The 20,240-nt window shown below is 41.2% G+C and overlaps 1 protein-coding gene across 1 annotated transcript; it reads right to left on the bottom strand.

Moving 5' to 3' along the window:
• Window positions 1–359: 359 nt before the first annotated feature.
• Window positions 360–19,838, bottom strand: enpep (glutamyl aminopeptidase). The gene is made up of 20 exons (XM_083998039.1): window positions 19,212–19,838; window positions 14,662–14,803; window positions 14,442–14,576; window positions 14,218–14,338; window positions 13,364–13,518; window positions 10,978–11,091; window positions 10,764–10,898; window positions 10,604–10,669; window positions 10,448–10,513; window positions 8,962–9,122; window positions 8,330–8,412; window positions 8,079–8,215; window positions 4,497–4,552; window positions 4,266–4,416; window positions 3,607–3,680; window positions 3,367–3,471; window positions 2,899–3,072; window positions 1,727–1,867; window positions 1,322–1,403; window positions 360–710 (listed from the first exon to the last, which is right to left on the bottom strand). Exons 1-20 carry the CDS (start codon window positions 19,835–19,837, stop codon window positions 564–566), a joined length of 2,871 nt encoding a protein of 956 aa, XP_083854165.1. The 5' UTR covers window position 19,838; the 3' UTR covers window positions 360–563.
• Between the last annotated feature and the right edge of the window lie 402 nt (window positions 19,839–20,240).

The following is a 20,240-nucleotide window of genomic DNA, read 5'->3' as shown; positions in this document are numbered from 1 at the left end:
CTCTCTTCCTCCCCCCTCTCTCTATCCCTTTGTAGAGTGTGAAATGTAAGATCCTGTGCATTAAAAACCCATTAATTTTTATTCAGTTCAACAGAGTATCATACATACACAAACTTGTCTGTGAAAAAAAATGACGTTTCTTTCTTTAAAAAAAAAAAAAAAAAAAAGATAAAGTTTTACAAAAAGTAAAATATGCTTTAAGATCACAAATGATTGTTAGTAAAAGTAGACATGAGAGATCTTCAGTGATCAATAACAACTTCTTATCTAGATATAAGGGAACAGTGGGGCGACTGAAGGGGCTTACTGTATTATTGGGGACAGTAGTAAATTACTACATGACAGGTTCTTCAGACTGGACTGAAATTGGACATGGACTCGTTTATCATACTACCGAGGAAGTGGATGTTTGTTTTTACTGTTGCTCCCTGCCTCAAAGTAAATCTGATTGCAGCCTGAACTCCCCCTGTATGTAGGCTACTGTACAGACTGAGACCTCAGGTAAAGTGGAGGGAACTGTGAAGTCAGTTACAGTGTGCCTGTTTCCAGCCATTGCTGTTGTCTTAGGCCACATTGGCCTCCAGCCAGCCTGCAATCTCATCCCCATTGCTCCTGATCCATGCGATGTTGTTCCGCACTGTCTCCAGAGCCTGCTGTCGAGGCATCGCCCCGGCTCCTGCATCTGGAGTCAGACCAAAGAAATGCTCCATCTACAAGCCAGGGAGAAAGACACATGTCACCAGAGACCGCGACCCAAACAACCACTACCAACTGTGACTCAAACAGTGTCAGGCGTGTGTAGTAGTGAGTGTATCGAGCCATTCTGCCAATTAGAACAGTGTTGAAGTTTGCACTGAAGGTTGTGGTAGTAGTTATTATTATCATTTAAATCGTCTTTAACCCCAGGTTGTAATGAATGCAACCCAGCAGGATGGGAGATCTGCACTGGTCCGCCCACAATCTATTCAGTTCAATTGGAGTGAATTTAGTTCTCAATGAGTCAAATATATATATATATACACACACACACATACAACAATTCTATCCAAATATAGGCCAAACTGTGATTTTTTTCTTATAAAAGTGTAGGAGGTTCCAAAACTGGACCAGATATTTATTTTCCTTCGAAAACACTATCTGTATTATTTACTACATGTGAGAGAAGAAAAGTTCTCTAATGAAAAATGATCTATGTCTGTATCTGCATAAGGATAGACTGAGTGAGTAATATTGTAAGTACAGTAACAACAATTAAGTTCAACAAAGGAGACACACACAACAAAGCAAAGCACATGCAGCACAACCAAGGAACAAAGCTGACCTTCCACAGTTGAAGCTCTGTGTTGTAGGTGGTGGAGATTTGAGTAAGCAAACGACCAAGGTTCCTGTCGTTGATGGTGTACCTGTTAACAGAGAACATTTGTAACGAGTAACGACCACTGGATAAACACAGATAAACAGAAACATGTCTGACTAAAGATAAACATCTAAAGCATTTTCACCTTCTTATCTTTCATCTCCTGAACAGCTTTAATCCTCCTCCTCCTCCTCATCATTGATACAATAAAGTCACATGGCACTGTAGTTTGCCACCAAACACACCCTGGATGTCACAAGCCACTTTCCGGCCAGTACTTCTATTTTCCATTCTGTCCCGCTGGCCACTCCCATAAAAGAGCAGTGCATCACAAAGCATCAGAGGGCTGTCTCTGTCAGCGGCACTGACCTTTTGACCAGATAGTCCCAGTTCAGAGTGGTCCAGTCCCATGCCATACTCTGTCCTAGACGGTTGTAGGACACGTAGCGCACTATGGTGAAAAGGTCCTGACTCCTCACCACACTCTCATCCTTGGTGGCCTCAAGGAGCCTGTGGGGCAGATCAAAATTTCTCTCTTTTAATCAAGGTATGAATTTTAGTTTTGTAAGTCTAAGTTATCCCAGTAAAACATTTGTTTAAATGGGTTCAGTGTAAGCTGAGTAAGTACTTATGAATCCTCCTTCACGTGTGTCATTCATCTCATTCCATTTTCAATTGAGACCGAGAAGAAGTGATTAATGGTGATGTGGACTGCAGCCCTGATCCCAGTTTTGTCATTACCCAGTCTGGACCGGCCTTTGTCACCAGTCCTCTGTCGATAACCTGCTCGATTACGCCCGTTCCTTGGTGTATGTACATGGGTAGCCTAACTGCCTCTTATCTTGTCCATCATGACTGTAGAAATAAAAGCTGCTGTTTCTGCCCAGTGCCTGCTCTACCCTGACAACTCATTTATTGAACTGACATTCTCAGAGGTCAGCTAACAGAGCTGGAGGTTAGTTAACAGTCTCAGCAAGTTATTTTCTGTTAAATTAGTTATTGAATCACCTTTAAGGATTTCTGGATGATTTAGTACAGATGATTTAACCTTCCTCTTGTGTTAGAGTCGCCACTGACCTGTTTTTAGGTTTTTAATGCATAAAAGTACCACATACATTTGTTTATTGAATCAAGGCTTTTTGACTTTGTCAGGAACCTCTATTTAAACAAAATAAATTAAATTGGTAAAGAATTTGTGTTTTTAGGGTTGGTTTTGACCCGGTTATAATGATAAGAACAATTATGAGAGTTAAAACTGAAATCATAAGTGTAAAACCAACCTTTTCATGGATAAGGAGGCCAACAACGCAACCAAGAGATGAGAAACAAATGGGATGATAAATAATTGTTTTTAGTGTGCCAGCTGATTTAAGACTCGGGTCAAAACCGACCCACAAGAGATGGTAACAGAAAGCTGAGAAGAGGAAGGTTAAAAAATCTCTGACACTGACGGCAGGTAAAACCATGTGACATGGGTTGGCTCATCTCTGGTCCCAGGTCCCCTACATCAGATCAACATCAAGATGAGATGTTGTACATACCTGGTGAGAAGTTTGACATCCTCCACAGAAGCCAGGCCGTATAGCAGCTTGTCCTTCTCCTGAGCCAGAGACGAGTCTTTGTATTTCTGGAACATGGTGTTCCACTTGTCCTCGGTGCCCGAGTTCTTCATGCCATACCGATACACCAGCAGCCTGAGATTCACTGCCACGTCGCTGCAGATCAGAGGGTCAGGAGACTTTAATGTTGGGTTACCCGAGAGGAAAGTCCTCACAGTGGAGTTGAAAGGTGTGGTTGTGTTTTTAAAGCAACATTGGTAAATACCAGGTCAGAATGAATCTCACAGCAGTGCTTCCATAAAATATATCTTAATTTTACGGTTATGCACAGCTCTGATAAAAATGATAAATGATACAAATATGATATATACTGTATATCAGCTGTTGGTCTATAACTGTAGAATACTGTCTTGTGTGTTTGTGAGGAATGAAACAGCAGAGTAAAGTTACCTAAGACTTCCAGCTATCCATTGGTCAAAGATACGCGAAGCCTCATTCAGAGCCTCTTCATCTCCCATCTGACAGGCCAGACCGAGCACAGTCTCCCTCAGTAACCTGCCAGACACATCCAACAACCATGTTATGTCAGCTGATACAGGTGTGCATGGAATAGTATGATATTCAACCGCAATGAACTGATTGTGAAGAGTCTAGGGGAAGCCCGGAGGTGTGTGATGGTTTCTGGCATACCGCTCCGTCTGCGTTCCAACATCCTTCCATCCAAGTCGTGTTGAGATAGCTTTAACATGATCACGGAAGAGTTTCTACAGGATTAAAGAAAGAATACGGTTGTCAATCAACACAGGGATAACTACACATAGACCTACAGTAACTGACTAACTACAACAACAAGTGATGTTTCTACTGGACTATTACAAAATAATACACACTATATGGGTTTACAGGTAAAATGTTTGAATATATACACACACCTGTGTTGCACTATATTGGACTAGGCGTGGACAGAAACGGAAGATTATTTCAGAATTTTACAGCATTCTTTTCATAATGTAATTATGTTGTTTTATTTTTTTGTTGACATGGTGAAGCAGCATTTAGCTGTTATGCTGCACACAACTGGAACAAACTTCCAGCAGAACTGAGATCAGCCCCAACTTTTAAATCCAGGGTAAAAACATTTCTCTTTTATAGCTGAGCTCTTCTTAAGAACGTTAAACTTTATCTATTTTCTTTTCTATACTTTTTTTATTCTCCTGTGCTCCTGCTTTTAACTCTATATTTAATGTTTACATAAAAAAAAAAAAATTATGAACATCTGCTAGGTTTTGCTGTGAATTTTAGACACCAATACATATTTGCACACCTAGAAAGATCATCACCCCACTCACCTGGAACTTTGGGTATATTGAAGCATCGCCTGACAGCATGTTACGGACATAGGCAATAGATGAGGCCAGGCGGTCCCAGACGATGTAGTCAGTCTCATTCTTCAAGTACATAGTGAGATTAAAGGCATTACCATAATCAATGATGTCCGCCCTGACCAGAAAGACAAGGCACAGTTTAAGTCTTGTCTATGTGACTGCAGACCTGAAAGTTTGAGTTGAGGGAAATCATACCTTGCAAGTGCAAAGACGTCATCTATGTAGCTTGTACGGTCAGCGGCATCAAACTCCTGTTTGAGAAGATTCAAACATAAAATGAACAAGACCATGACAGTGACTTCACTCATGGAGACTTGATTTGTGATGAGACCCTGTTGAAGTTGTAAAGATATATCTAAAAGACACAGTAACAATAATGTTCTTGAAGACTTAGTCCAAGAACTAAAGTCGGATGTCTTTTTGTACTTCGTGTTTTCACTTCCAGTGCTATGAAGTTAGCAACTAAAGCAAATCATAATGTCATCTGCAGTTAAAGGGTCACTGCTTTTTTATAAGTTGTAGAGAATACATTTTAATGTCTCAGTTACAATGGTATGGAGTGAGGTGTAATATTGTTATATCATCTATCCATCCATTGTCTATACCACCTGAACAGGGGGCCCAACCTCCACAGGGGGGTGCCAGAGACCCATGGGAAGGGGTCAAGAAGCCCCTTGATTTTAAGGGGTGTAATCATTTCAACATGATAAATAAATATGAGTCAGCAAAGATGACGCAGCACTATGAGACATAACACACATCAGATTCATCTTGCTGTTGGCCACAACGTACCAGTCAACAACAAAACAAAGGCACACCGGGCATCCCATCACTGGCTCAGGAAACACAGGCTCATAGCCCTTATTAAAAGCCTAACTCAGGGCTGTTGCTAGGAATTCTGGGTGGGCCCTGCCCCCTGACTTTTCCCCTTCTTTCTTAAACTGTGTTTACATGCGCAAAATTTCTGAATCAGATTAAAAATTTGAGGGATCGGAAAATCAGAATCCACTGTTTACATGGGCGCAAAATCAAATAATCCGATCATGACGTGCGTACACATGCACCAAGCTTCATTCAGAACAACAGCATTTTGACATGCAGAGCTGTCTTTTTCCCTAAAACAACAGCAGAAGAAGAGTTGTACTTCATGTACTGTAAACAAACCAATAAACGCGGAAGTGGCTCAATTTATCCCATTCAGTTCTCAAAATGGACCTGCACCAGATTTTAAGAGCTGTTGCTGTACACCTATTGTACATCGTTATTAAGCAGACTCAGAAACGTGTACTACTGTTCCTGCCATTGATAAATCTCACCGGACCCATGAAAAGTGCGGATGTGAACACGCCATGTCCCGCCCTCTATACGCCCAAACACAACCATATGGTCAATGCAAAACAGCACGTGCATATTAATTATCCATGTGCGCTCTGGAAATTTGGGGAGTTACGTCAGTGGAAGACGGTGAAGACAACGGACAGAGAGCGGGGAAAGAAGCAGGATTACTCTGAAAGCGAGATACACAGCAATATCGGGTCGGTAGCCTACTACTCTCTCCTCTCATCAGCTCCAAACTCACTCGTCCACCTCGTTAACTCAGGTGACAGAATAACAAGTCTCAGTAGATCCGTGTGCGCTGCTGCCAGGGTGTTTTTAAACTTAGCGGGTTTGATTCCTGTCGGACGTCACACTAGAGTGTGTAAAAGCAAAAATGAATAGGCTAAATAAATAAGAACCGAGTAGAACTGTGTACAGCCGTGTCGTGCTACTGGGAAAGGACGTAACGATCGGAATAAGTGTTTACATGGACGTCGTTCAGAATAACGATCGGCATAAACCACCCCTCTCGATCCGAACAGAATTTCTTTCAGATCGAGCCGAATCCGATCAGAATCTTCCAATTGACGTGTTTACATGACACATTTCTATTCGGATCAGCCCTTTATTCCGAATATTTGTGTCCATGAAAACGCACCTTTAGACTACGTATGTATTATCTTTTTTTTTTTTTACTTTGTTTTGATGCTAATGCAGCATTACTATGAGTATCAGTAAGGGTCATATGTAGAATAATTCAGTCATACAAAGATTAGACTACTGGGGTTTTCTGTGGGCCCCACTGGGCGCTGGGCCCCTAGAGTTATCATCACCTTTCTCCCTATACAACGGCCCTGGCCTAGCTGGCTGGACTGTTACTGTAAGATGCATGTTTGAAAGTGAAATGAAAAGTAAATCATATTACAGACAAAATGTCTTCACGAAAGTGTAAGGGAAATATGAAAATAACAAATCTGTTCTTAAGTTTATTTATCACTAATTTTAGTATTAAGATATTAGGTAACACTTTATTTTAAGGGGTCCTTGTTCCTGTGTATCTACCTAATTAATTACAGTGTAATTGCCTATGTAACCGTATGTAATAACATGTATTTACATTGTAATTACATAGTGTATTTTGGTGTACTTACAGGTCCTTGTTACACTTGTAATAAGAAATGCTTGTGCAAAGAGAGAGGCCACTTTGGCATTTCTTATTACAAGTGTAACAAGGACCTGTAAGTACACCAAAATACACTATGTATTTACAATGTAAGTACATGCTATTACATACGGTTACATAGGTAATTACACTGTAATTAATTAGGTAGATACACAGGAACAAGGACCCCTTAAAATGAAGTGTTACCAGATATTAGGTACACTGCTGCTCAGTGAATAATTCCTTGTTCCATGCTGCAGTTCATTTTTATTTCAACAGTGGATATGCAGAACAATGATAAAGATACGTATGTACGTAAGTGCAATAAAAATTAAACCATAAAACCAAGAAGTCGGGAGTGTTTCCTTAGTGGATGTGAGGGTCTAAGGACAGAGGATGTTGTTATGATGCCATGTAAAGCCCTTTGAGACAAACTGTAAAAATGGGCTATACAAATAAAATTGCCTTGCCTTGCCTTGCCTTGAAAATATAAGAAAAACTTTTACTCGTTTGTGCAGGTATTAGGAGGTGAGGTTCACTTTTAGCTGTGATTATTTTATATAGTGAAGACACTGTATTAAGTGAGTTATAATTTGTGAGGTTCCTTTATTATTATTTTTATTTGTACCAATTTTTTTCAGGAAGTTTGAAAATGTATTTATCAAGAATTGGATGGTATATGTTTACAGTAGTGTTTACAGTCAAACGTTTTCATGCACTGTAGGCTCAATTTTTGATTAATCAAAAATACGAGAAACAAGTTTTGTGGAGGACAGTCTGGAGATGCTCTGTAGCAAGTTTGGTGACAATTGAGCAGAAATTGTGGGAGGAGATACATTTTAAAAGTTTTACAGTTATTGAAAAAAACAGAGTGATGGACTTCATAATTTGTGATGAGTTTAAGTGGACAAAAGTTTCAGCAGTATTGAGGCTACATTGTGGTGAAGTTTATAAACTGTAGCATCTACCGTTGGTTTGGTGGGAATTTTTAAAGTTTTTAGATTTAAACGTTTATTGTGCCCCTCCTAGGAGGGAGGGGACATGTCCTTGGAATTGAGTGAATCTGTGCAAAGTTTGGTGGAAGAAGAAAGAATTCCTAGGAATACAATAAATAAGGTCAGTCAAAGTTCTGTACATGATGTTTAGTTTGGATGATACATCTCCTACAATAACATTTGTATTTTTTTTTTTTTTTTTATCACAAATGACTTTAATCTGAACTTTATTCTGAAAAGCTCTGTGTGTGTAAGACTGTAAAAACGATCTGACAGCAGACAGTGCTCCGATCTCAGCTTTACCGTGTGGTTATTCTGAAGCTGGTCACGGATGGCGTTCCACATGGCGCCATCGTGGTTGACTCTGTAGAATCCGATGTGATCATTGTTGATCTTCAGCAGACCATCGGCAGACGGAGAGTAGTCATCGATGGCGTGGTCTGAAAATCAACAGTGTATGGAAAGAGACATTTGAACTGGATCATGGACCTTACCTTGTCATCTGATTGTGTCATTATGAAAAGATTGATCACGTTGATTATTGATCAGAGTACCTGTGCTGCTCTTGTCGAACATGCTGAGCATATTCTTGTCACTTTTCACAGAGTGCCATTTCACTGGGATCGTCCACTTGTACCTGTAATATAAACAAAGATAAAGAAAACCGTCACATTCACATCACAATCTTCTTAAACCAGGGCCAAAAACATGTTCATTTGCCTGATCAACGCTGCAGTCATCAGATGTCATTGGCACTTGAGCTGTTAAATCTGACAGTGTTCACCAGCCGCCGGTCTTGAAAGCTCTATTTATTTCACATTGTCACGGCCCTTCTGTATGTGCTCTGATTGTCTGTGATCTTAGTCCTCCCCAATACAAGACAAATATGACTCCAGTTAGTCCACTGTCATTACAGAATCGAATGACTACCAAGGCCCTTTCTGAAGCATTGTAGAACCAATAGAATAAAAAGCTTGTAACCTCTGCAATAGAGCCTGTAGAAAAAACACAACTGAAACACAGTTGTTGTTTGTTTGCATATTTCTTTTTTAGGCAGTCATGAAGATTAGCAAACATCTGCAAATAAATGAATCTATCTTTATTTTGAAAACTTCAAACATGAACCTACATGAAAATGATGTGTGTGTGTGTGTGTGTGTGTGCTGTATTTGTATGAATTCATTACCTTAGAGGTGAGGGAGGCTGACTGGCATCAGCTTTAGGATCCAGAAGGAAACGTTCCTGGCTCAGTTTGGCATTTGTCTCTGTGACAGATAGGTGCACCACAGGGTAACCCATCTGGTTGGTCCATGTGTCCATCACCTCAGCAACTGGCAGCCCACTCACCTGTGAACAGAGGGATTTTGTTTTTTGTTTCTTTCTGTGTGAGTGCAAGATGCTCAGTTTGTCCACAGAGCTGGAGTCAGGCGTTCAGGAGCAGCTCCTCTGTCTCTGGGCATGAAGCCAGTAAAGGTTGTTTGGTAACACTTTACTTGACGCCTATCTCTGTAACGCATTATAACCATACTTATAATGAGGTATAATGCAGTTATAGCACTGTATAACTATAGTTATAAACACTCATAAATGATCATAATGCTTTATAACAATAATCATAACACACTATAAAGAATTGTATCATGACTTATAAGGTCAGGTATTATAATACGTTATAACTGTTAGTAACTCGCTGACAATGCCCACATTGATAATGCATTATAAATATAGTTATAATGTGTTGTAAATTGGCTTATAAACATGTATAACTTTCATTATAAACACTCATAAATTATAAAAGGCTTTATAACAATAAGCATAACACATTATAGAGCATTATAACTCTATTATAATAATTGACCTTATAAGCCATTATAAAATGCTCTATGATATGTTATGCTAATTGTTATAAAGCCTTATGATAATGTGTGTACATGTACATGTAGGAATTACTCCCATCTAGCGTTGTGGTTGTAGATGGCAAGCAACTCAGTCGTATTTTTCATGCTGCATTCATGTGAAATTGGGCAGACGGCAGACGGACGACAGCTGCTGCACGTAACGGCATAAACAAGCCTCTATGTAAACAAGTGGTCCGTCAGCACGAGGCAAAACAATACACCTGACAATATGTTGTCATGGCGATGTGGTATTGTTTTACCGTCTTTCTCTGGACTTCTGTGACTAAAATGACATCTGGTTTGTTAGCGACGGCCGTCTGCCCGACTGCAGGTGAATGCAGCATCAGTGTAACGCTCCATTCCTCCTCACTGCGTTACCACGGTGACTTGTCACAGACGCCACCTGGACCTGAGCCGACAGCTCCGGTGTCTCCGCTGAGTTTCCGTGGTTTCCTACCGTCACGCTGCCACTGAAGGTAAAAACATGGAGACACCACATGGCAGCAGCACCGAGCTTACCCGCTCCATGGAGATATGAATGATATGAACGGCTCATTCAGAGCTGAAAGGAACACTTCACTTTGTTGATGGGGGGGATTACTGGTTAATGAAAAACGTACTTTTGAACGAAATAATCGATTTTCGTGAATAGAGAACAGGAGAAGTTACACAATGTCCCTTTAACATTCACAATGATCTTCATTTTCTGAGCTCCCACTGCAGTGAAACTAAGAATAAAACTGATAGTTAATTGAGGAAGAAACTCAAACTCACACTGGCAAGTGAAGCCCAGAAGTTGGCTGTTTTGGCATTCTTGAAATGGTAGTCTTTCAGATATTTCTGGTGAATGAAGCAAAGCAATTACAAACCAACAAAAACAGGCATTAATGTACATGAATCGGTGATATGGGTCAGCAGTGTCTGACTTACACGACAGCCATCCCTGAACAGATCTTTACCCATCAAATCCTCCAGCATCCGCAGAATGGACGCTCCCTGGAAAGAGACGATCATTTCCTCGATTGTTTGACTGTGTCTCATTGGAAATGTCAATAATAGAGCTCACGCTGAGGTTCTCTGGCAGTTGTACCTTGCTGTATGAGATGGCATCAAACACAGAAGTGATCTCTGCTGGGGTCGACACGTTCACAATGATCGGGTGAGAGGAGAGAAGAGCGTCATCCACCATGACAGGAAGCACGTCACTGATGATCATGATATCTCGCTGCAGACAACAGTTACAGAACAGACCTCAACACAACCCGTCTATTGTCAGTGTGAATGAAAGTTAGAGGAGAACTCACCATGCCCCACAAAGGTTCAGCTTCCTCCACACCAACATACTCAAAGAAACTGGCAAAGCCCTCATTTAGCCAGAGGTCATCCCACCAGTCCATTGTCACTATGTTCCCAAACCACTAGAGAAAAACAGCAGACTTCAGATTTCAAGGTTCAAAGCAAAGGAAGATTTATATTTAATTTGCTGTATCTGGTTTCACAGGGTACACATGCTCATTCATGCACTTATTCAATCAGTCAAAGCCAGTCTGCAGATTCTGGTGAGGTCTTAATTAATGAGGAAACATGTGGTGTAAGATGCCTGATGCCTGTCTGATCCCCACCGGACTCACTCCTTTTTTCCCCTCAGAATGGAGCAACAACAAATATATTCATTGATTTCATCCTTTTTGCCTTAAAATAAAAGTTCACAAAAATCTATTTCATGAATGAGAGAGGCTGAATATTAAAAACAAAACAAAAAAACATTGTTGTGTTTTGTTCTACTCGGGTAGGGGTAGGGCCCTTCCTGCTAGTCTACAAGGGCTCTCGTGAGCAGCATAGACGAGATAGTTTAGAGGAGGGTAGACAGGCTGGTTGGTTGGAGCTGACCGAGGCAACAGTCACTCAGATAACCATTCTTCACAACTGTGCTGAGCAGGAAAGCTTTGTAACATGAAACATGTCTAACCAGGCTGCAGCGGACACTGACTCACTGACGCTAGACAGATCAAATCTGGTTTGATGGCTCTGGGTGGATAGATGAAGGGTCAGAATCTGAACTCATGGACCCAACCCGTGTCTACTGCTGATACATTTGGCTCTGGCATATAGGTCTCTGAAGGTCTGGTACTTTGGTGGTCTACCTTTACATAGACACAGAAACCCAGTCAGAGGTAGATTGTTTTCTGTCTCTGTTGGGAACACACTGCCACATGTCATAGCTCACTGTCCTCACCTGTCCAATACCTTTATCTTTATTTCACACAGATGAGAGTTCACAGCAGTAAATGATGAATCTTTTTGTGGGTTTTTTTGGTGCGGTTTTTTATGATGAATGATGGGAACATTCTTTCCATCATATCAGCTATTTGCTATGATGACAGATAAGATACCATGAGGTAGTCAATAAAGATTTATGAACTGTTCAAAGTTACAGCAGTGACGGTGCACTGAGTACAGTGGGTTAGAGTCATTGCTGCAGTCGACCCTGTTGGAATGCCACATGGGGCGGCCCTTTACTGCATGTCATTCCCCCTCTGCCTCCCCATTTCCTGTCTCTCTCAACTATACTATCTAATAAAGGCATAAAAAGCCCCAAAATATAGGCTACTAAAAAGAAAAAGGTTACAGCAGTGAGGAACCAGTAGTAGTTCATTTTTAATGTGACGATGGACAAAAAGTATTCTTCACTGTTAATATAAGTATGTGCTTATTATGTTGCCACATGCTGTACTAGGTTGTTCTACAGTTCAAAACTTTTTGTATTGTATAACATTCTTTTATAAATATTCTCTGCTTGCATTTTTGGTTGGGTTTGGTGCACAAATACAGACTGTATCTTGATCAGTCTGTCAACAGTGTGTACAGTGTGTACAGTGTGTACTCCCAGGAGCCATAAACTAAGTTTCAAGTACAGGGTCAACCAGGTTCATCAATTTTTAGTGTCCCTGGGAAACACTGGCATTTTTGGTTATTGGCTGCACGTGAGTTGTTACACTGATGGAGACGTCTTCGGGGGCGGTGCGTGGTGCAGTGGTTAAGGCGGCCGCCCCATGTAGAGGCTACAGTCCTCATGTAGAGGCTACAGTCCTCATGTAGAGGCTACAGTCCTCACTGCAGGCGTCCCCGGTTCGAATCCCGCGTCAGGCAGACCTTTCCTGCATGTCATTCCCCCTCTCTCTGCCTCCCCCTTTCCTGTCTCTCTCACTATGTGCTATCAAATAAAGGCAAAAATGCCAAAAAATATTTAAAAAAAAGAAAAAAAAAAGAAGGAGATTTGGTTTATTTGCATGTGTGTTTTTGAGTTGAAATGTGTTTAAGTGCTTCCCAACCTGGCCACCTCTCCTGATGGGCTGAGAAGACATGTATGTTGATCATGTAGATACAGTACAGTTATATTGATAAGATGTAATTCTAAAAAATATTATAAATTAGAAAATGTATAAATTGTTCCTAATATAAGAAATTTAAAAAAAAATCTTCAAAAACTCCTTTCATGGTTATTTTCTCATATGAAGACAACTGTGATAAACCAGTGTGGAGACTTTTGGAATTCCTACATGTTTCCTCCACTCTGACCAGTAATATCTTGGACTTTACTTCAAAGCTCTGACACGTGCCTAAGTGGCTCAGCCTCCATCACACAAATAAAACACAGAGAAGGAATAATAAGTAACCAAAGAGTGGTACCTGGTGAACCAACTCGTGGGCAATAACACTGGCCACTCGCTGCTTGTTGTAGGAGGACGACTGGTTCTCATCATAAAGCAGATTAGTTTCCCTGTAGGTGATCAAGCCCCAGTTCTCCATGGCACCAGTCCCAAAGTCAGGAATGGCTATCTTATCTGGATCAAGAATAGAAGAAGACAAAAGACCATGTCATTGTGTTTTATGGCATCACTGCATTATCTCACATGGAGATAGCAGCTTTACAAACACCAGCAGTATAACCATCAGAGTTGGAGAGGCCTTTCTTCATTTGAAGAAAATTCCTTGTTTGATTAAAAGTTGTTTGTAGGACACTGTTATAGCATTACAATTTGACAATAAGGCTGAAAAATATCAGTTGTGTGAAAGACTAATTGGCTGTTGCCTTACATAGATTTAGACATAGACATACATAGATGTCCTCACTCAGTTTGGTTACATTAATGTTTTGGGCTGTGAGTAAGTGAGTTACATTAATAAAGACTTTTATTAATTTACATTAATAAAGCCTTTACAAGAATACAACAGTTGGGTTCTTTCACCTATGCTGTTGCTTCATCATTAGAATCACAAAATCTCCGTTGTGTGTATTATTATATCAGCACAGATGGGCAATCGTGCACTGTCTGACATCCACATTTGCAGAAAAGTCCAGAATAAAACAGCAGCTACATGGTTGCTAGCAGGGATTGTTCGGTAAGCACCGGGACATGAACAATGTGTGACACTGAAGCAGCAAAGTGAAGCACAGTAGGAGAAACTCAGACATTGTCATACTAACACAGGACAGGTCAGTAGTGATGAGACGTGACATGAAGCAGTGGATCTAAACATACCCAGTTTGGAGATGGAGTACGACATGTTGAAGTATTCTTCAAAGAAATCAAAGATGACCTTGGTGGTGTTCGCTGCATATGTGGCTGTTTTCAGCTGAGTAGGCTGAGCATAGATCCTCAGCTGAAACAGCAGAGGAGGATGAAATGTGTGAGCGTTAGTTTTGGGATGGGTGTGTGTGTGTACACCTATTAGTTTCATTCAAGCGTTGTGATGATGAACTCACAGGAATTCCTTTAGCAGATGTTCTTTCTATGTACTTAAACTGGTGCACAGCAAAACACACCAGATAGGTGCTCATTGGGACTGACTTCTCAAAGGAGGTCTTCACTTTCTTGCTGCGCAGCTCTTGAGGGGAGCCCTGCACGGGAGGGAGGGGGTTCATGTAAGTGCTGTGGCTGACACACCGTGTTCACTGACTTTATTTCAGCTGACTTGAGTCCTACCTTGACCGGCATGTTGGAGAGAGCGCTGTAGGTATCATCATGAATGATTGAGACACTGAAGGTGGCTTTCTTGTTTGGCTCATCGAAGCAGGGGAATGACTTACGGGCATCTGTTGGCTCATGATCAGTTGCAGCAATTTTCCTTTGAAGTCATACAAACATCAAATTATTACACTACCTGGAAGCATTTAATACCACACCCAACAGATTGAACAAGACAGTGTTCCATTAAACAGGCCTTATCAATAATATGTTGATGCGTCGACTGAGGGTTAATGATTTACACATGTCATGTTGTTTGGTCTTTTACGATAGCTAGTCAAAGAGCCGTGTTGTTTGGGTTGAACATGAACACTGACTTTACTGAAGTCAGTGGACAATAAAATGCAAACGGTTTTTTTATTATATTTTTTGGCCTTTTTTGCCTTTATTGGATAGCACACAGTGAGATAGACAGGAAAGGGGGAGGCAGAGAGAGGGGGAATGACATGCAGGAAAGGTCTGCCCGACGCGGGATTCGAACCGGGGACGCCTGCGTTGAGGACTGTAGCCTCTACATGGGGCGGCCGCTTTAACCACTGCGCCACGCACCGCCCCATTGCTTATTTCTTAAATGGTAAATGGACTTGCACTTATATAGCCTAGCGCTTTATAGTCACTTAGAGCACTGTTCGCAGACAGGCTTTTTGGGAGCTAATCATTCATAAACATTCACACAGGGCAAGTGCAGGTTCAGACACTTCAACATGCAGACTGGGGGGCCAGGAATCGAACCACCCACATCACACCGATCTGCTTCACCATCACCGACTCCTTTCGGGTTTTCCAACTGAAATGTCTTTTGATGGCCAGATCCTCAAGATAACCACTCTCCATGCAGAGTGATATATGAACACTCCAAACTTCCCCTAACACTAGCTACTTAGTTTGATAAACAAACTTTATCATGCGTCAGGCTGAGTGAGGGAAATGTTTATTAACCCATAAGGACCCACGGTGACACGGGTGTCACACCGCCTTCAAGTGTCCTGGAAAGCCCCTTACACATATTGATGTTGAACTTTTAACTCATGAAGTCCCTAAGTGACATCTACTCAACATCCTGGTGCAGTCACATGACTCTCTGTGAATCTCTCTATCCATGACAACATTTCCAAGATGGTGGCCAGCAGAGTTGGCACATTTCACAGAGGCAGCTACTTTTAAAAAGCTTGCTTTCTGTCAATAAAATAAGCCACCACCCATTTCACAATGCAAATCCTTTTATAACATGTCCCTTGTTGTATTTAACCTGTTCTGACCTCATTTTTTGAAGAAACTCATATAAAACAACTTAAGAAAATATTGCTGTGACATATACGTCACATCGGGCCTTAGCCTTAAAAAAGTCAGGAAAAATACCATGTGACGCCTATGTCACAATGAGAAAAATGGGAAAGAACTACTCAATTAAATTAGGTGATTCAGGTATTTTGAATTAATATACTCTATGTTGTTCAATTTAAAACATAATTTAAAAATGTTAACATAAAAATAATGTCAAATTCAATCAATATTTAATAAAATGATATATCAGTCCGGAAATTGAACCACAGATTTAGCAGAGACACTCTTCTCAGTAAATGAACAAGATTTTAGTATCCCATGCTGGTCCCATATTAATGTAATTATGCTTTTTTGCTGTATTTTTTGTAATAAAATAGGATACAGTGTTCAGGATGTACTGACGATCATCAGACGTGCAATAGATGTTGTATACAGAACAACAAATACAGCAAAGAAGAATGAGAGTTTACATAAGAAAATATTAGGAAACAAATAAGAAAAGTTAACACAGTCAAACAGTAATGAACCAGGTTTGAGACAAGGGTTCTGGACTGCTGTACTGATGGGAGAGAGGGTCCCATGTGGTGCATTGTGAGAGAAGGACGTTTTACCCAGCTCAGTTCTGACGAATGGAATATGACCCAACAATCAGTTCTGTGAGTGGGTACCAATGTTTTGTGATTTCATAGTTAACAGAGATGATAAATAAGGAGACATAACTGTGAAAAATGGATAAAAACCAACGCTGTTTTCCCCTTACTGTCAGAAATGACCAGCCGACATTTTGATAAAGAGTGCTGTGATGAGTATTATATGAAGCATTGGAAATGAAATGTAAGGCTGAGTGGTAAACAGCATCCAGTGGAATCAAAGTGGAACTAGCAGCTCTTCCATAGATGTCATCTCCATACTCTAAAACAGAGAAAAAATAGTGTCTCCAATTTTTTTCCTGTGGTGAGTAGGGAAACGGTGCTTATTTCTGTATAGAAAGCCAAGTATTGTTCTTAGTTTAGCAATGAGGGTGGTGATATGGTGCTTAAAATTAAGACAACTGTCCATCCAGATGCCAAGGTATTTGTAGTTGGAAAGAAAATTGTGGTTGCACAGCTTTTAAGGCTTCAGTAACTGGTTAAAGGCTTCAATATGAGGCAATATTCGCATTTCTATAGTGTTTGCCCTTTTTTGTTGTGAAACTTGTCTTAAAAAGGTGTTAATAGTAACCAGCAAATTTGTAATTTTGATATATGTTATGGAAATGCAAATAAAAGGTCAAATTTGTGTTACAGAGCAAAAGAAAATGTCAAGCCCATTTATTTTCAAGTGAAAATTTAAGTTACCAAAAACGCCCGATGTGACATATATGTAACATTCCAGATCTCTGACAATAGGTGGCGCTATTTCAAAAAAAACTTCAAAAATGTGTTCCATGCATTCCAATTGGTCTGTGTTTCACCCCACTTAATTTTCCTTCAAGTATAAATGGGTCTGGGTTCTTTTTCCTTTGAAGTCATACAAACATCAAATTATTACACTACCTGGAAGCATTTAATACCACACCCAACAGATTGAACAAGACAGTGTTCCATTAAACAGGCCTTATCAATAATATGTTGATGCGTCGACTGAGGGTTAATGATTTACACATGTCATGTTGTTTGGTCTTTTACGATAGCTAGTCAAAGAGCCGTGTTGTTTGGGTTGAACATGAACACTGACTTTACTGAAGTCAGTGGACAATAAAATGCAAACGGTTTTTTTATTATATTTTTTGGCCTTTTTTGCCTTTATTGGATAGCACACAGTGAGATAGACAGGAAAGGGGGAGGCAGAGAGAGGGGGAATGACATGCAGGAAAGGTCTGCCCGACGCGGGATTCGAACCGGGGACGCCTGCGTTGAGGACTGTAGCCTCTACATGGGGCCGCCGCTTTAACCACTGCGCCACGCACCGCCCCATTGCTTATTTCTTAAATGGTAGGCTAAATGGACTTGCACTTATATAGCCTAGCGCTTTATAGTCACTTAGAGCACTGTTCGCAGACAGGCTTTTTGGGAGCTAATCATTCATAAACATTCACACAGGGCAAGTGCAGGTTCAGACACTTCAACATGCAGACTGGGGGGCCAGGAATCGAACCACCCACATCACACCGATCTGCTTCACCATCACCGACTCCTTTCGGGTTTTCCAACTGAAATGTCTTTTGATGGCCAGATCCTCAAGATAACCACTCTCCATGCAGAGTGATATATGAACACTCCAAACTTCCCCTAACACTAGCTACTTAGTTTGATAAACAAACTTTATCATGCGTCAGGCTGAGTGAGGGAAATGTTTATTAAGGTATTTATCAAGCAATTTACTATGATTCTGTTTAAAGCTTGGTAATAACACGAGGGGAAATAAGAATTTCAGAAAATCCTTCTAAAGTTTCTTCTGGACTGTGGAAACTTCACCTACTCACTTTTCTTCATCCACATCTCTAATCGAACCAACAGGTGGATTCTGACATATCTTACTGTTGTCTTCAGTCTACTGACATCATAACATCAACACTATAATTGAATTCTAAGAATGATTGCCTTTGTTAACAATCATTAATCCTCAGTCAGTATTAGTTCAGTCAACAAACCTGTGCTCATCTCATCTGTGCTCAAAACAAATCTGTGATCTCAAAACATGTCAAATAAAGATGTAAGACTATACATAACACATAATGAATATGAATAATTACAAATGTAGAACACCATATTATATTAAAGTCTTCTCCTATGTCACAGAGCTGCTGAGACCAACTTTTACTGGTGAAACTCCTGAACTACATGTGAGTCCGCTGTTAGGGTTCATTGCAACGGACATAAACTTTCATGGAGGAGCTCAGTTACTGGAATCACGTACTACCATGCACAGCATCCAGCAGTAACAACAACTGGTCTGAACTGAACTAAAATAACTGGGTTGTGTCATTCAGGAGATGTTTTTCCATCCCTCACAAACTCCACTATAATCATTACTCCCTCAAAATTGAGTCATAGTACACTCATTAGGAGTGGCAGCAGCCTGACTCAGACCTTTTCTGCTCAGCTGCAGCATTTACTTTGAGGTTTCTGGATATGTGTAACATTATTCCCAGATGAAAGGCTTGTCTGTCCTCTGAGTGCCACTGTTTCTCTCTTTTGCCTTTGCTCAGTTAATAAGAGCAAATGTGTGTTGTTGTTACTTACTTGGTGACCCCCTCTTCGTTGTAGATGACTCTGTAGAAGCCCACAACAGAGCCGTTGAGCCAGCCCTGGAAGTCCAGGCTGAGCACATACTGCTCCCCGGGTTTAGTGACAGGCAGCTCCTCTGCAGCTTCCACCACCACATACTGCTGAGCTTTGTACTCAAAGCAGCTCTGGACAGGTATCTCCCTCTGCCCCCCCTGGCCGTTCAGCATCAGTCTGGGCTTGGCGCTGACAAACGTCTCCCTGATGTGGAGCCACAGATGGCGAGTGGGCTTGCTGACATCTATGTGTATATCAACAGTGCCCGTGTAGGTGTCGTGGACCAGGTCTGGCTCCAGGAGCAGGTCATAGTGGACCGGCTTCACATAGCTGGGCAGGCGGAAATTCCTCCAGTCCCCACTGGAGTCATTGGACGGCGTGCAAGGCCCTCTGCTCGGCACAGGTGGCCCCGGAGGCTCCGCGGTCGGGGGCTGGGTGGACGGATTAGTAGTGTTTGACTTGGAGAGGCCCACCCCGAGGCCCACCGCCAGAGAGCACACCGCCACTGTCACACAGATGATTGCTACATGCTTACCACGGATGCAGTAGCGCTTCTGCTGCTTGTCCATGTCCAAGCTGTCCACCATGGTGACTTCAGAGCCTAAACTCTCGCTGGACTGAAACACAAGGTCCTGTCCTATTTATATTCACTGTGTGAGCTGTGGTAATGTGGGGTGGAGATAAGAGGGAGAAGGAGAAGTGAGGAGAGGAAATCTGACAGTGCAGAGAATGTCAAAGATTTTGTATTGTGATAACACGCCTCCTCCTGTTAAACATCTACAATGTACAATCTGTCTGTAAATCAACAGCTTTAAACTCTGTGTTTGTGTGTGTGTGTGTGTGTGTGTGTGTGTGTGTGTGTGTGTGTGTGTGTGTGTGTGTGTGTGTGAGAGAGAGAGAGTGAGTGAGTGAGAGTGAGTGAGTGAGAGAGAGAGAGAGAAAGATTATTTGAGAGTATTTGTTCAAAAAAAGAAGAAATATGTGCATATG

This window comes from Trachurus trachurus (genome assembly GCF_905171665.1).
Source record: "Trachurus trachurus genome assembly, chromosome: 22".
In the NCBI taxonomy this organism is placed as follows: domain Eukaryota; kingdom Metazoa; phylum Chordata; class Actinopteri; order Carangiformes; family Carangidae; genus Trachurus; species Trachurus trachurus.
The sequence above is the reverse complement of the archived record's forward strand: the minus strand, read 5'-3'. Positions and strand labels throughout refer to the sequence as shown.

Bases quoted from the DNA above. Each gene is read 5' to 3' on its own strand.
- enpep (XM_083998039.1), bottom strand. From the start codon at position 19,837: ATGGTGGACAGCTTGGACATGGACAAGCAGCAGAAGCGCTACTGCATC. The intron at 8,216-8,329 runs GTACTCTGATCA...GTTGATTTTCAG, and splicing joins GTTCGACAAGAGCAGCACAG to ACCACGCCATCGATGACTAC. The intron at 4,417-4,496 runs GTATGATTTCCC...CTTTCTGGTCAG, and splicing joins GACGTCTTTGCACTTGCAAG to GGCGGACATCATTGATTATG.